At 44.8% G+C, this 16,732-nt stretch overlaps 2 protein-coding genes across 3 annotated transcripts in view; both read right to left on the bottom strand.

The window, feature by feature from the left end:
• Positions 1-16,732, bottom strand: part of LOC102297995 (zinc finger protein 99) — a gene marked incomplete at both ends in the record, with an annotated part of 370,247 nt that overhangs the window by 165,345 nt on the left and 188,170 nt on the right.
• The window catches only part of LOC102297688 (sodium channel protein type 4 subunit alpha), a 279,846-nt gene that overhangs the window by 126,943 nt on the left and 136,171 nt on the right, over positions 1-16,732 (bottom strand). For both annotated transcript variants that reach the window (XM_005946550.2, XM_014341435.2), the window contains exons 10-14: positions 4,792-4,933; positions 4,045-4,242; positions 2,885-3,067; positions 2,550-2,807; positions 2,070-2,195 (exon numbers count right to left, since the gene is read on the bottom strand). In XM_005946550.2, coding sequence (XP_005946612.1) covers positions 2,070-2,195; positions 2,550-2,807; positions 2,885-3,067; positions 4,045-4,242; positions 4,792-4,933 — 907 coding nt within the window. The remainder of the gene's footprint in view (positions 1-2,069; positions 2,196-2,549; positions 2,808-2,884; positions 3,068-4,044; positions 4,243-4,791; positions 4,934-16,732) is intronic.

The raw sequence follows: 16,732 nt of genomic DNA, 5'->3' as shown, positions 1-16,732 counted from the left end.
GAAGATGTCCTACCACTCATTCACCCTTTCAGTTCTAAGAACTGATGGAGAGTACCACTTATTTAACTTCTAACCAGGTTGTCATGGAGGCAATGCTGCAAGTTGTTGATCAACCATATCATCAGCACTGAGGTCACATGGGTCTCAGTGTAAGTTGGGGTTGAATCACCTGGGAGGGGATCTCAAGACGGGGTTATGGATGGCTGATGGTGTGCAGGGTTCCTACACAGACAAAAACTAAAGTGCATACACCATCCTATTGTATCAGACAGAACCCTGTCCAAATATGATTTGGGAACAGCACTTGGACTACAAGAGGAAACCACAAAGCTTCTGGTACCAAGAATCTTGTTGCCTGTTTGCAGATTCTACAGATTCATGTGCTGATATTCTTACTGTGCAGGTATTCATGCTGGGTATGTTATGTCATTTGTCCCCATTTAGCCAAAAAAAAAAAGTGCAAAGCAGCACGTAAACACCTGTTTCTGGATAACACATCTGCACAGGCAGACTTTCTCACCTTTTCTGCATGTGTTTGGTCAGTGAGTCATGCAGAATGAGTGTGATCTGATTATCATCTTGACTGGACATGACCCGGGATACATCTATGTACTGCATGTTTCCAGGCGCACAGCTGACTGCCGGATGTCAACAGCCTTGGTGAAAAAATATGTGCAGCGCAGGAAGCAACGAGAATGAGCCTATTTTAGGATTTCAAGTGAAAACTGTACATTAGTTACTCGTGGCATCAGCACAGCCCATGTGTGCATGTTTGTAGTCCTGTTAAATACGAATACTATCTAATGCTAAGTTAGTGATTCTGGCTTCAGTATAATTGTTGAGCCTACTGTACATTCGATGTTGTGGCTCATCAATAGACGTCAGTGTTGACAGACTGGGCAGTTTACTGGGGTAAAAACATGTGGACATAGCTAGCTTGACATCGACCTTTCGTTTGTAGACTTTAGCTTGTTAACCACATGCTGAGTCATGAGCCAGTGCTCATTAAAAATGCTCCAAAGGCTCCAACACCAAACATGGTCCAGAGGTCCAGTTCAGAGACTGAGTTAGTTGAGTTTAAGCCTAGCAGACAGCTAGCGGCTAGTTGGCATCCACCTGTCAGAGACATCCCAAATAATACAAACTTTGAACCTCACTGCAATTTAAACAGGCAACCCAGCTCCCCCCTCACAGTTGTACCAGGCTATAAACATGTTTATTTTTGCTATAAAGTTGGGAATGTTAATATGGGAGTCACTGGGAACTGATTCACTTTTGGACGGAGCTTCAAGTGGACATTAGAGGAACTGCAACTTTTTCCTGGCTCCTTTATGGCCACTTTCAGCTGTCTCTTGAGAACGTTTGTGGTGTGAGCTCTATTTTATTTGGATGCCAGCGAGCACTAGTTAGCTGCTATCTGTGTGATACAGTTCATTTACCGTGTTGGTGACTTCTGGCACCAAAAACCAAAGATAGCTTCTGTCAAACTGCAAAAGTTAACGATTCAAAAGTGTCTCCTAGTGACAGCTCTGTGTATCCATACATTTTTGCTATACAGTATAAGGTTTGAAGGCACTTTTGCTTCATTTGACAAATGTCACAACCTATCAAGATCAACCTCAGCTTAGTCCACACTCCCCAACAGTTTTGCCCAAATTTGGACTTTCTGACACCTGATTGGCTCCTGGTAAAATATTTATCACTGTGTGAGGTGAACACACAGTCTGAATGAATCTATATCAGTTAGCTCTTCAATGATGTCGGTAACTGCACACAAAGTTCAGAGTGTGTGTGGAAATAGTCTTGTGCTAACAGTATGTGTGTGTGCGTATGTGTGTGTGTGTGTGTGTGCGCCCACGTGTATGAGCAGATGGGGGGAATACCATGGCACTGTTATCTGAGATGGTTGATATGAGTGTGTATGTGTGTGTGTCTTTAACCCATGATATCAGAGTGGAGTTATGCAAAGCGCTGATTCATAATTCACATGTCTGAGTGTTGGATGGCTGCAGGCTCCACCATTGTTTCCACTGCAGCGAACACACACACAGTCAGGACACGGAACTCACACTCTCCTCCTTGACCTTCTCCATGGTGCAAGCAGGCAGCTGCCCCTGCAGTGGCGGTGGGGAAACCCCGTTCTGGTCCATGGCAACAAACAGCTTCCCGTTGATGTTTAGAGTCGGATAAAAAACCTGGAAACACAAAAATCACAGAAGCATAACTACAGTGCCCCAGGAGGGACAAAATATTGTAAAGAAAAAACTCCATAAAGTGGAAAAAAACAGAAGAATCTCTCGGTTTATAGATACATTTACAATTTGTGAAGAAAAGAAGTTAGAATTTAATTATGTGATTAGATTAATATGGTGTATGGTACAGCCTGAAGAAGTCACTTGGATGAGCGATGGAACGTTTCTCCCAACGTTTCCGAAAACATTTCGCCCAGATGAACAGAATCAACTTTCTGGGAAGAACTACAATAATCTGAGAGATAAAAGTGCTTCATTAAAAGGCTCTCATTGCCACACATGAGCTGTTACGCTCACCTGGGAGCTCCGGCTGGCCGTGCTGTAGGTGCTCGGCCTCCGTTTGGGCCACGGTTGGGGCAGGATGCCGCTGAAGGTTCCTCCGCTGTAGGTTCGACTACCGACGCCCTCCACCACGTCGCCCGGTACGCTGTACTCATCATCGGCCATCTCTCCCTCCGACCCTCGGCTCCTCAGTCGGAAGTTGAAGATGGAGGAGACCTGACTGCTTCTCCGCGTCCTTGTGGAAAAGGAGCGTGCGAGGAGTGGGTGGAGCGGCTGGAGGAGGAGGGGGGAGTAAAGTAAAGTTTTGAACCGAAGATAAACAATATTAAATCAGATCTTTCTCCACTGACCTTTCCACCATCAGTCAAGTCCACCTGCAGAAGCTTCTCCTCAGATAGGTTCGCCTCCACGTCCCCCACGCCCATTAGCGCCTGGCTCCGCCTTCGCTCCTCAAAGCTGTCCATTGGTTGGCCGAAAGGAGAGAGGTCTGGTGACATCAACGAGTCAGAGTCGGTAGCTTTTTGGGTGGCACCCTGATGAAAGAATTAATAATTAATACTCATATATTAATACATTTTCATTCATAAATGAGAATAAAGGACAGAAGGTGAAACAGAAGCCATGAAAACACTTATTTAAACACTCATTAGTTCACCTTTGTTGCTGTATTATTTTCACTGAAACACAGCAGTAACTGAGTTGGATTTATATCATTTATTTTACTTAGAATTCCTGTACAGAGGACCAAAACTGCAAAAATAAAAATAATCCATTAATGTGACTCTTAAAAGAGCAATATTAAAAAAAGATATCACTGATTTATTAACAATGACTTAAACTGATATTTGCTTTCACTTGTGTGTTTATTTGTAAATATTTACCTTTTTTAAAGGATATTATTTTATCTCCTATTTGGTTTATGAATCGTCTCAGCTTAAAAAAAAACACTCTTTTGCTTTTAAAATTTGACTCGATTAATTTTAAAATTAGATTCATTTTCCCTTATTATGATGATTATTGTTATTATTTTTGCACAAACTGAGGAAGTACATATAAATACATATATAAAAGTAAAAACACTGACATTTTCATTTTGTATGCATGATTAATCATGCAAATGATTAAAACAGCCAACTTTTCCAGTGAGTAATATACATTTTAATTTCCATTAAAAAAAAACTGGAAATTGAAAAGTGTTATACAAAGCAAAAAAAAATAAAGGAAAACAATACAAACAAACAAACAACCCCACAAGGCAAAACATTTGCTGACTATTTTCTCAATATTTATTTGTTAATCATCATATGATTGTAACCTTCTTCTCTGTATGTATTATTGTTGGGTCTACCTTACAACGTAAAGCGCCTTGAGGCGACTGTTGTTGTGATTTGGGGCTGTATAAATAAAATTGAATTGAATTAATTTATTAGATATTTTGGCAGTTTCTGACCTCCACAGTCCTACACTGCACCACATGCTGGATAATCGAGCACATCAGATCATCAGTTACCTGTTGCTCTTTCTTCAGTATCTCCATAGCTTGCTGAAACTCCCGCTCTTTCTGGCAGGCCTCGGCGATGGTCGCCTGGTTCTGCTCCTCGTACGCCATGGCGACGACGGCCAAGATGAGGTTGACCAGGTAGAAGGAGCCCAGGAAAATCACCACCACGAAAAACACCATGTAGGTCTTACCGGCCGAACGCAGCGTCTGAGGACGCACACGTGGAAAACGTTATGGCGGGAATAAAATCGATACTGACTGAAGTGCAACATTAAAAGCGAAGCAACACGGCTAATAAAACCCAGCTGGTTACAACAAGAAATATGCTTCATTTCACAGAGTGGCTCACAGATCCTTTGTTCACTGTGTGGAAGGTGAACACATGCCCACTGCATGTAGTATTATTAAACATAGTTACAGTGATGCACTGAGGACACCAAAGTTTCACAGAAAATTCTTTTTATGCATTTTTATCCTGCCTGCAGTTTCTGCCCATGGTTGCACTGACATGACATCACAATTGTGAGAAGGCCAATCAAATTCTGGATAAGGGACAGTGCCACCCCCGGCCCCGCCTTTAGCCTCATCCCTGAGTCGAGAGTCTGACGCCAAACTTGTGTCAGAATGACATAATGTCAGGATGAGAACACGCTGAATTAGCCCCAGTCTAGATTAGACATTGGAAGAAGAGACACTTTATAAACTTCAATCCAGGTTTTCTCTGACTTTAACTGATCGATTGGTCATAAGGCTTACCTGGTGGTAGAGGTTTTCCCAGTAGTCTTGCGTCATCAGACGAAACAGGGACAGAAAGGCCCACCCAAAGGTGTCAAAGCTGGTGTAGCCATAGTTGGGGTTTCTTCCTGCCTTCAGACAGACAAACCCGTCTGGACACTTTCTGCAGCACAGACACAGAAACATAACGTGACTCCTAAAAGCTGTTTCACTTATTATCAGCAGAAATTTTTACATATAAATATTTTTTGTGGATGTTCAGGATTTCGTTTTGAGGACTTTGGAGTTGCCAATCATGATGTGATCGGGGGTGGGCGGTTATGTAACTGTAACTACTGTTTCTCTGAAATGTGTGATTTTGGGAAATCTAACACCACTGGTTTGTGCAGAAAGTAGGTGTAGGGACATTTTGAAAGCTGAGACAGTTCAGAGGATTCAAAAACACCGTCTGTGTGTCTCTCTGCCGTCTTTCCATCCATCTTTCTATTAATTCTGTGCAAAAAACAAGAAACCAAAAAACGCTCTGTTTCCTCATCGGTGTTTACGACCGAAGGCTTGTTATGGTCGTGCGATTGGGACCCGCCCACACGTGTCGCCGCAGAGACGGGGCAGATAGCACCGGGAAGGCATTCATCATAATTGATATTCCACATTCATATCCCGTCACATTCATCGCCGCCCACGCGGTCACATCTGAACCGCTGATGCGCAGCAGTCCCATGGGTGGCGTGCTGGTCAGTGGAGGGAAGGCTGCTGCTGCCCACAGCAGCTTAAAGCGGGACAGACACTGAGACCAGATGATTAGAAATTATTAAGTAGGAGGGAAAAGGTCAGAGGTACAGAAACCTGAACATATCCCTTCATATCGCTGATGATTAAACGAGGCACGCCGGAGACTAATCATGCAAAACTCAAAAACAAGTATTCATTCAGATTTTAGGTAAAGTGACTCTGCTGTGACTCAGAACTGAACAAAGTTACTTTTTTGGCCTTTATTATGCAATCAGACAGAAGAGGTTTGCAATCAAAACAATAAATCAGAGAGCAAAGCTGCAGACACCACACACAGAAATATTAGAGGGTGAGCCCAGAAGTTTGATTAGACAGCCGACAACCACGAGCGCTTGAGATGTTACAACCATCAGCCACATATAAGGCGGTCTTCAGATCCTAGGCAATTCAACCCCAACTCACGCCTTGACCCATGTGACTGAGTCACACGATGGTGGGTCGGCTCAATGCCTCTCAGGACCACCTCTAAGGTTAAAGGCCCACTAAACTAGGGTCCGCTTGCGTCACTGAAACGTAAATGACATTATCAGACAGAGGGTCTGCCTGTGTTTTGTGATTGCACGGACTTGTCCACTGAGAATTTACATTATAATGCATCAACTACACGTGCACCCAAACAGCGGACTTCTGTCAGGTTTCCAGCTGTCTGTGTTTGCAGCCAAGTACTTTCCAGGATTAAGGCCTGATTTAGACTTCCTGTAGAGCCTGAGACATAACCTATATAAGTAGCAAACACTGTGGCCAGCATTTATGCTGGTACGGATGCTCTATGTGTTAATTTTATTGACATTAGTCCAATAGTTTGAGTCCTTATAATAATGCTATGACTATTATTTTTAAATCCTGAAGCGTAAATTCAAAGACTGTGCAGAAAAGTATCTGGACATGCACAGGAGGAATCAACGCTATTGAACAGGCCAATCGCAATAGCTGCAGGTCGCATTGACACAGCGTGTACTTACATTTGTAGGGATGAGCTGAGACGTGAAATGTAACTATGCACCTAACACCAACAAGACCAGCTGTCTTCAATTCAAGGACAACATTCACAGTCTTCTGTATTTTATGCTGTACAGTATATTAGTCATTTAAACAATAATTCATTCAAAACAATGCCAGCAGCTACAAGCTGACAGACTGATGCGGATGCAGAGTGACAGATCACTTGAGATCACAATAGAGACACACAAGTATTTCCACACACAGCTCAGATCCACAGTCAGAATGTTGTATGCTGATTCATATTAATGTTTTCACTAAACACGCATAAAATGATCGGCGAACAGATAAAACACGGTGCACAACAAACAGCATTAAAACGACCCAGTTATTTAAAAGAAAAGATTTAATTCTCTGGAGCCAACGGACACATCACCACGTCCGTGTCACGTGATAGATTTAAGACGACCTAGCTGTGAGATGCAGCCTCGCTGGGTCTCCGTTTCAACCTGTGTTGAAAGTGCAAACTTCACATTTTATACCAGTTTTTAATCCTAACGCCATCCAACCATCCATGTCTGCACATACCAGCTCTTTGTATGCCCACATTCAAAAACAGAATAAATAAATACATAAATAAAAAAATGAGGCCACTTTCAGTTGGTTAATAAAGAGTTACCAGAGCAGGTGCTCTGCATACTTCATCTGGAAGGTTTCTTATGCCAGATGCACAAAACCCCAAATGCCAGGGCCCAATGGGTTTTTTTTCTAGACATACAATTTGTCCTCAAGAAAAGGCAAAATCTTTGGGTCCTTTCTGGGCTCAGATGGAGGTCAGCAGATTTTTGGAGGATATATGATGGTACGATCCACAGATTAGAGTGAAACAGACTGTCTTGTGCAAATGTTCAACAACTGGAGCATAAATTCTGTCACAATGCCCTAAATAATTCATTCATTCATGTCAAAAAATGTAGATTGTTCACTTTTAAACCGAAGAACCAAACCGTGTTCAGAAGTTGAAGACGTGTCACACCTGTGGGTTTGTTACCTGGTACAGAAGTGGAGGAGTTATGATGCATGCAGGCGAGCGTGGCATTAGCAGAATCACGACCACCACGCCATCAGCAAAGCTCTGGTTGAACAAAGCTCTGAGTCACAGAGGAGCTTCAAGCTGAGTCACAGAAAAGACTGCCGCTGTGCAGAAGCTATCTGGGGAATCAAACCGACAACCACACGGTCACAAGCCCACTGCGGTGACCCGGCCTGGCTGGCGCCGCCCCCGCTGGGCCGCTGCCACCACAGCTGGGATGCTTTTGAGTAGCGGCTGCCGCTGACTCATCGCCGGCCAACCCGCCCGTATGTGTTATCGCCTTACTCCCCAACATTTGGTGAGTGCTGGTGATGGTAATTCATTAAGGACACGTGTAAATAAACGATCCAGTTACATAAGGATTACATAATGCAGCTGGGAGCGCTTCTACTTCTGCACAAAAAAGACAATACTGTAGTTTAAAAACCATCCATAACAAACGAAAAAACACTTACGCAACGTAGATAATGGCAACTAATGCATTTCAACATGACTGCCAGTAACATCTGAATTTATTAAAGTTGATTTGCTGCATGAGTTTACAGGAAGAGCCCGTTACAGGTTAACAAAAAAGGCAGAAATTGTGGTTTATAGCTGGTAAATGATGGAGAAATTAATAAAGCATTACAGTTTAATGCAGCAGATAGGACGCCTTAGTCCTAAATATTTACACAAACCAGCGTGAGTCATCACACTGCAGTGAAAACATGCTGTATTGACCCACGCCAGGCTGTAATTGGTCAGTAATTATTACAGTCTCCACAACCGACGCGGGCCCATTTTCAAAAGCTTTTTCTTAACAGCTCCTAATTTTAAACTTGGCCTTTTTTTTCCTTTGCCTTTTATAACTTTGAACATCATCTTCATCTGCATCATCATCATCTGCATGTCAAGCCCTCACAGTCCAACACATACATGCTACTTAGGTTCTTGTTTCAGGTTCTGCGTTAGGGGCGATCACGGCTCAAGAGTTGGGAGTTCGCCTTGTAATCGGAAGGTTGCCGGTTCGAGCCCTGGCTCGGACAGACTCGGTTGTTGTGTCCTTGGGCAAGACACTTCACCCGTTTCCTGCTGGTGGTGGTCAGAGGACACGGTGGCGCCAGTGTCCAGCAGCCTCGCCTCTGTCAGTGCGCCCCAGGGTGGCTGTGGCTACAATGTAGCTGCCATCACTAGTGTGTGAATGGGTGGATGACTGGATATGTAAAGCGCTTTGGGGTCCTTAGGGACGAGTAAAGCACTATATAAATACAGGCCATTTACCATTTATCCGCCTGATTGCAAAATTCTTAACTCAGCACTGATTCAAACCTGTAAAGTTCAGCAGCTGATCTCACAATCACTGATATTTCACATTCAATTTTCTGTCATTAAACTAACACAATACACACTTTCCAAGGTTCAACTAATAGATGCAGGCTCCCTCCCAGAGCCCTGGCATAGACCTTTCTTAACATAATCTATAATCACTTTAAAATATAGACCATGCATTAAAATAAAAAAAACAAACAAACAAACAACAACCACAAATGACTTGAAAAAATCTATTTTTGAACAGGAATTATGCTGATTATCAGTCGTAGCTGTTATGATTTGTCTAAAAACCCAGCACAGCTTTGCGGGGGTCTAAAAACTCCTCGAGCTCGGTCCTATAAGTCAGCGGTCCCCAACCCCCGGGCCTCGGACCGGTACCGGTCCGTGAGTCGTTTGGTACCGGGTTGGTATCGGTTTTCAGCGTTATTTTGTTATCGTTTTTATCATTTACTCGGTTTTCCTGGGTCTTTTCACGTGTGTTATGAATAAATCTTCTTTTTTTCAGTACAGGTACTAGTTTTATTTTGTTGTATTTATCTGCGACACTTTAAAGGCCGGTCCATGAAAATATTGTCGGGCATAAACCGGTCCGTGGCACAAACAAGGTTGGAGACCGCTGCTTTAAGTGCTTTAAATGTGCAGGACTGTGGCTCTGTGAACATGGACTCTCAAGAGTGGAGCTCAGAATGACGGATGCTTGTCTGATCTGTGACAGCACGGTTTTTCAGACTCTCACACTTAAAAATCTTCATGTAAACATCTTTGCCATCTTCAACCAGGGAGAAAATGTGAGCAACACCATTTATGTGAGTCCTAATAAGTGATGAGGTCATTTATTTGGGTGGATTTCAGCTTCAAAACAAATCAGATCAAAACAGATCACTGATAATGTTACAGCAGCATTTACCAGACAATCCCTCAGATCAGCACTTATGCTAAAGGCGACTGGACTTATTTTTCTGTTAGATCTGTTTCTTGAAGAAGTTGAAGCAGTTCCTTGATCTAAATGTGACACGTGTGAAGAACATGCAGACACTGCGAAATAAAGGCCTCAGCTGTCAAGTGGACTTGAACCACGGCCCTTCTTGCTATGATGCAACTGCGCTAACCACCACACGACCGCGCCACGTGAGTTCTCTCTGGTACTCTGGCTTCCTCCCACAAACATGTCCGGCAGGTTAAGTGGTGATTCTAAACTGGTCGCATGTTTGGATGCGAGTCTGAATGGTTGTCTCTCTGTATGTAATGGGTGTACCCCGCCTCCCGCCCTGCGACAGCTGGGATAACTCCAGCCTAACCACAGCCCTGAACTCGACAAGTAGAAGAAAGTGGATCTTTGTATATGCAAGCCTGGGCTCACCCTGAGTTTCATTGATTCTTTTTTAAATCAGTTAGACGAACACTTATGCAAGAGACTTTTAAGAAGTATTATTGTAGAAAGAGGGAATGCATGAGTGCAAGCAGGCTGTCGTATCCGAGAGCTAAAGCGGTATATTCTAATGTGTGTCGTTTTTAAAAGCCGGCCACACATTACAGTAAGATTTGTTGAGTCCCACATTGCTCCACACAAATATCTCTCTGTCTCACTTTTGATTTGTTGGGATCTGGTTAACGTATTTTTCACCATTACAGATGCATTACAGAGTAAATGAAGTGACTTCTCATGCTGAGAACAGAGCCCAACAGAAAAAAACAGCAATAATCTAACAGAAAAAGCTACAAGAGTAACCGTCTACACCAACATCACTGCAACACAAATCTGTGTCGGTGCAATAAAAAGATGCAAACGAGGCTGATAATCCAGACATTAGAGTAAGGAACCAGACGGAGAGACCAACTGATTGCAAACCTCTGATCTAAGTACTTGAAAACAAAGTGGCTTGACTAAAAGTTAAAGACATCCAGTCGCCTTCTTTTCCAGACTGCCACAACCTGCATGACTGAGAACACACACGGACATGCTGTACTAACAGCAGCAATCCATTTAAATTTAAATAACACACTACAGAGCCAACCAGCGCTGACACGTTTCAGCTTACAGTAACAGAAATGTTCATGTAATCGAGAGTCTTCAATGAGGGAAAAAGCAGTGGCAGTCACCGCGGCATGTGTCATACGTCTACCTGACATGATAGCACAGAGCTGAGCTGCTTGTCTGAACGCTGGTGCCAACCCTTACTGTTAACATAGCTAACACCTCTAACTGGCAGCTGATTTTAGACTGGCAGCACAGTGATGTAACACGATAACACAGCTATATGGAGCTGCTGCTACAAACATTACGGTAACAGCGATCAATGCTGATTGAGTAAAAACGAGCACACGGCGATGACGTTACAGTAACAGAAACTTACAGTGGCTGAGGACAAAATTCTGATCTGCTGACACACACACACACACAAAACACGACTAACTGGTCATGCAAAACCAGTCATCATGATGCCAGTTTGACTGACACCAACAGTGAACGAGGCCACTCAGTCTAACACACACACACACACACACACACACACACACACACACACACACACACACACACACACACACACACACACACACTAAAAAGCAAAAGACAGTCTGCTGGTGTGGCAACACAAAGAAAGATTCAAACACTCGTGTGCCAAATTTAGGTTCAGTTAGAGAATCGAGCATCTTCATTCTTCACAGCTCAGAGTGCAGATCAGCCACGTTTGATAGAAAATTAAAGTTAGCTCATTTGAGACCTGACTTGGCAATAAGTCCTTCAAGTCAGGGATCTTTTAACGTGTCCGGCACATAAATGGTGTGTTTGCAATTGCGTGTTTACACTTGTTACTCTAAGTACACACAGTTACACAGAACTATGGCTGCATGACGTGTACTACAAGTACCCAACAGGGGTGTTTCCAGGAGTTTTCAATCAAGGCACAGGAATTTTGTAAGTTAGAAAACCGGTCTGCAAGCCAATATTTTCAAGCTCATGTGTAGTCCTGTGTCCTACTTCAGATTTATTATGTGTAAACTGGAATTGTATAAGAATTTAAACATAATCTATTTATGAATAAGAATTATAATTCTACCAGAGTAGTGCAATAGATCACAGGCTGTTCACTGAATTATCTTTATAGTACCTAAGAGTAAAAATACTCATGTGAAATGACACTTTTCAGAATCATATACAGAACATGATATAATTGGATTATAATAATGATCTATTGATGTGTATAACTCTTTGATGGTTTCAGTTACTTATATCCTGATCAGTAGCTTGATCTCTATGATTATGATTTATTTCAGAATAACAAGTCATTAAAACTAAAAATAAATAATATTCAGTACAAAGTGCAACAACTGAACTCAAATAATAAATTGGCAGCATTATCAGCAATAAAAAAGAGAAAAGTATAAAAGAAGTGCATGAAATCTGAGTACAGTACATGTACTGATACATTGCCACAGTCTTATCTGTGCTCTCGTGCAATGGTACTTTAGTCTAGTGGGGAGGGTGGAGTGGGGGTGGAGGGTTGTTTAGTCATAACAGTCAGAAAGGTGAGTGTGGACATTGGACACTTTGAACCCTCAATGGTTGCCATCCCCACTGTGGAGTGGAGGGGGAGGAAAAGGAAGCCGCTACAATCAGCTATATTATTACAGATGAATCTGCTGAGCAGTATGTAACTTTAGCCCACTCGCCGGTCATGTAATTTCCACATCCACTGAGTGTGCGCTCGTTTTCCCTTCAGCTGCGTAGCCGGCAGCTGTTTCCATTGATTATATTTAACAAACAAATGCGATTGTCATTTCCAGTAAGTGAACAATTTGCCGTGACACAGCCTTGACTACTCAGATGTCATGCACTACACCAGCCAGTACAGACAGTGAGCTTAGTGTATTAATGGAAGCAACCGATGGGGATTCACTGAAAAAGTATAGAAGGAAAAAAATCCTTGTATGAACCCACTACACCAGCCAAATCTAATAAAATACACTTAAAAGATTAGAAAGACTCTACTGGAATAAAAGTATTTTTAAAAATACAATTCATTCTTTCCAGAATCACTTACTTCTCCTCTGGCTTGCAGTGCTGTTAGACATTTTTGTGTGAACAGGAAAGTTTTAGAGGTGTGGCTAAAGGAAACGTCGGCCTCGAGATGTTCAAAGCACCAAGAAATAAACTGTCAAAATCAAAATACCTATAATAAGACGCAATGACTCAAACAAATGTACAAGCTTAGTTTTGAGGAGGGATTTCCTTTAGTCTCACCAACCAGATCAACTATGGAGCTAGTTAGCATCACAACTGAGACGAGAGGGGTTAATGTTGACTTTGTCATCACAGGCAGGTGAAAGCTGCCTTCTGCACGGTTATTCTCTTGGCAGGTGTAATAAAAGCAGGCAAACATACACACTTGTTCAGCTTCTTTCTTCATAGTTTTTTTAAATCTTTGCATTATTTTGTGTTGCAACTGCTTTTATGCAGCAGTTTTCGTGGCTCTGTGCCACATGTGAATAAATCTGGAGCTCTTAGTTTCATGTTGGATTCATTAATAGATATAATAAGGATTCCAACCAATGTTCCTTCTAATGTTTCATGTGTCTGAGTGAACACACAAACTCCCTGAGCGAACCCTTGGACACTGTGAGCGACATCAGACGTGTGTGTCAGGGCTCTGTGTGCGAGCAGGCAGAGATGAGGATCCAAATGCAGGACTCGGAAAACGGAATGCAACTCAAAAACCTCAGCTTTATTGCTGGCAAGAAAACAAAACATGAAGTGAGGACTGAACACTGAGACCAAAAAACACACAGGCATAATCTGATGGTACGACGCGACACCGAGCATGGGAAAACACAGGGCTTATATACACAGGGTAGTAATGAGGGAGACACAGCTGAGAGAGATCAGGGCTAACGAGACAGGGGGAACAAAGCTGCACACACTAACATAAGACAAAGACTTTCACAATAAAGCAGGAAACATGAATCACAACTCAGAGACACGGACTCAACACAGAGAGACAGAAAATGACACATGGAACTGAACTATACATGAAACCACAATTCCTAAAACATGGATAACAGAAACATGAAACTCTAATAATAATAATCACAACCACAACAAGAGAACAAGAAAACAATCCATGATGCAAAATTAAACCAAAACATAATAAACTCAAAATACTGGGTCCAGGACCCAGAACCGTGACAGTACCCCCCCCCCCCTCTAAGGGCTGGCTCCCGACAGCCCTAAACAAAAAAGCAAAAAGCACCAGGCCAGGGTGGGTGGAGGGGGACAGAGACCAAACAAAAAACAAGGAGAACCAGAGTCCAAAAACGCAGGAAAGCACATCAAAAACAAAAGTCCACGAAAAGTTCAGGGGGTCGACCGTGAAGACGGCAACAACAGAAACACGTTGGGGGGCCAACCCGGAGGTTGCCGGCACAAGAGTCCATAAGTCAAACGGTCAGGGGGCCGACCAGGTGGGTGGCATAGGTGACAGAGCTGGTGTGGAGGCCGGCCATGCGGAAAGCACCGGCGGCGGCGCAGGCAAAACCAATCAGGAGGCCGACCACTTGGAAGGCAGTGGCGGCCACTGAGCAGGTCCGGAGGTCGGCCGTGATGCCAGCGGCGGCGACGAACTCTTTCCGGAGGCCGTCCCCGAAGGTCATGATGCCAACTTAGAGGCCCGGAAAAAGGCCGGCAGAGGCGAGGCGGAACGGGTCGAGCTGGCTCTGACGGCGGTGTGGCAACCGCAGGACCAGACGAAGACGAGGCAGGACCAGACGAAGGCGAGGCAGGACCAGAAAAAGGCGAGGCAGGACCAGAAAAGGCGAGGCAGGACCAGAAAAAGGCGAGGCAGGACCAGACAAAGGCGAGGCAGGACCAGAAAAAGGCGAGGCAGGACCAGAAAAAGGCGAGGCAGGACCAGAAAAAGGCGAGGCAGGACCAGACGAAGGCGAGGCAGGACCAGAAAAAGGTGACGGCAGAGCTGAAGCAGGACCAGGCGTGGATGACGACACGGAGGCTGGACCAGGCGTGGATGAAGACACGGAACCTGACGGCAGCGGGACGGCTGCAGGCGGTGATGTAGAAGTCGCGGGGGATGAGCAGGTGACAGCTGAACAGACTTCCCTGGACCGTCAGCAGATGTGAGGATGTGCTGGCTGGGTCCTCCAGGAGCCTTAGCTAACGAGGCGTAGTGCTGGGTGGGCTCCTCGGGCCCTCCAGCTGACGACACCTGAGGCTGGACGGGCTCCTCAGGCCCTCCAGCCGACGAGGCAGGACGCTGGCTGGGTTCACCCGAACCCCCAGCTAACGAAACTTGAGGCTGGACGGGCTCCTCGAGCCCTCCAGCTGGAGCAGATGCAGGACCAGAGGCAATTGGGACTCCACCACCACCAGGTAAAAGTGGTGGTGGTGGAGTTGGTGACTGGGCTACAGGCGGCTGCTGAGCAGAAAATACTGGAAACTTAGCTGGGAACTGCCATAAAGGTTGTAGTGATGGTGGTTGTGATGGTGACTGAGCTAATCCTCCTGAGCCTTCTGAACACGAGAAAAACTGCTGGAAGGGCTCACCTGAGCCTCCAGCTGACACAGGAACGTGTGCCGGCACCAGCTGAACATCAACCCCTCCCGCCCGAGGAACTGAAACGGGTGGAGGGGAACGCTGGGCCCGAGCTACCCTAGGAGCAGAAACAGGAGAGAGAAGCTCAGGAATGGTGTCAAAATGCCCAATATTGCCAACTGGGTCTGGGCATATAGTCTTAGCAGAGGGGGCAACCTCAGAAACATTCAACTGGGACACAGAACAGTCACTGGGAAGAGCCACAGTCTTTATAGATTGTAGAGAGGTGCAACTAGAGTCCTTAAATGTCCTTGGGGAACAGACAGCCTCTTCCTTCAGAGAGCCTAAGTTACAGCCTGCAATTTCTGTCCCTACCAACTGCCTGCGCCCTTGCTGAAAAGTACATGGTTGAAAGGCTGGCTTAGAAACATTAACCACCCCCCTTTCAGCTGACTTGAAAACAGAACTTGAAGCCTCCGGAAATTTCACAGCAGTTCGAACATTTCTTCCCCCAGATTTGAGTTGAGTAGTCTTGGTCATTTGAACACTGGGTTCAGATTGTGCAGAATGAAAACAGGTTCTTAAATCCTCAGAGCAGGGGTTCACAGGGTTAACAAACACAGACTCAACTACCTTTAAGTTAGTAGATTTAGATCCACTTGCATGGCAGGTAGTCTTCAGAATCTTAGGGGTGGATTTATTGTTTGTTATGTTCATGAGTTCAGGAGGAGCATGAGAAAGACAGTCTTTGTTGCTCACCACTGCCGACTGTCCAGAGGAAGCGGAGCGACGGCTGCGTGAGCGGCGCTCACTCTGGGAAGAGGGAGGTAAGCCAGACTGCGAATCCTCCTGCAGACCGGGCCGAAAGTCTTTCGGTGGGCCGGGCTGGGACGAAGAGGCGGGAAGTTTGTGTAGCTCTGAACGTGGAAGTCCCAAAAACAAAGCAAAGGATTGCAGTGGAGTAAGCCCAGTGTCTTCCACCATATAATTCTTCTTTCGCCGCTGCTTGCCCCTCCTGCAGGGCCTGAATTCTGAGAGCAGCGGTGGAGTGACACCAGAAAACTGAGGAGCTACTGCCGTCGAGGGAGAGCACTTGGCCCCTCGCATCCCTGACGGAAGAGCTGATGGAACGGCGGTAGCCATCGCAGTTTGGAAGCTGCGGGGCCAACCCAGAGCCAAACGAGACCCATTGAATGGTGACTCGTGCTGCGAGGCACACCTAGCCCCCTGCCTCTCCCTCTTCTTGAGGAAGGTGGAAACTGCGGGTCGCCGATACCATACG

The sequence above is a fragment of the Haplochromis burtoni genome, unplaced genomic scaffold, assembly GCF_018398535.1.
Source record: "Haplochromis burtoni strain Fernald_Lab_line unplaced genomic scaffold, NCSU_Asbu1 Contig_480, whole genome shotgun sequence".
In the NCBI taxonomy this organism is placed as follows: Eukaryota; Metazoa; Chordata; class Actinopteri; order Cichliformes; family Cichlidae; genus Haplochromis; species Haplochromis burtoni.
Note: the sequence above shows the minus strand (reverse complement) of the source record. Positions and strands in the feature narration are given on the sequence as shown.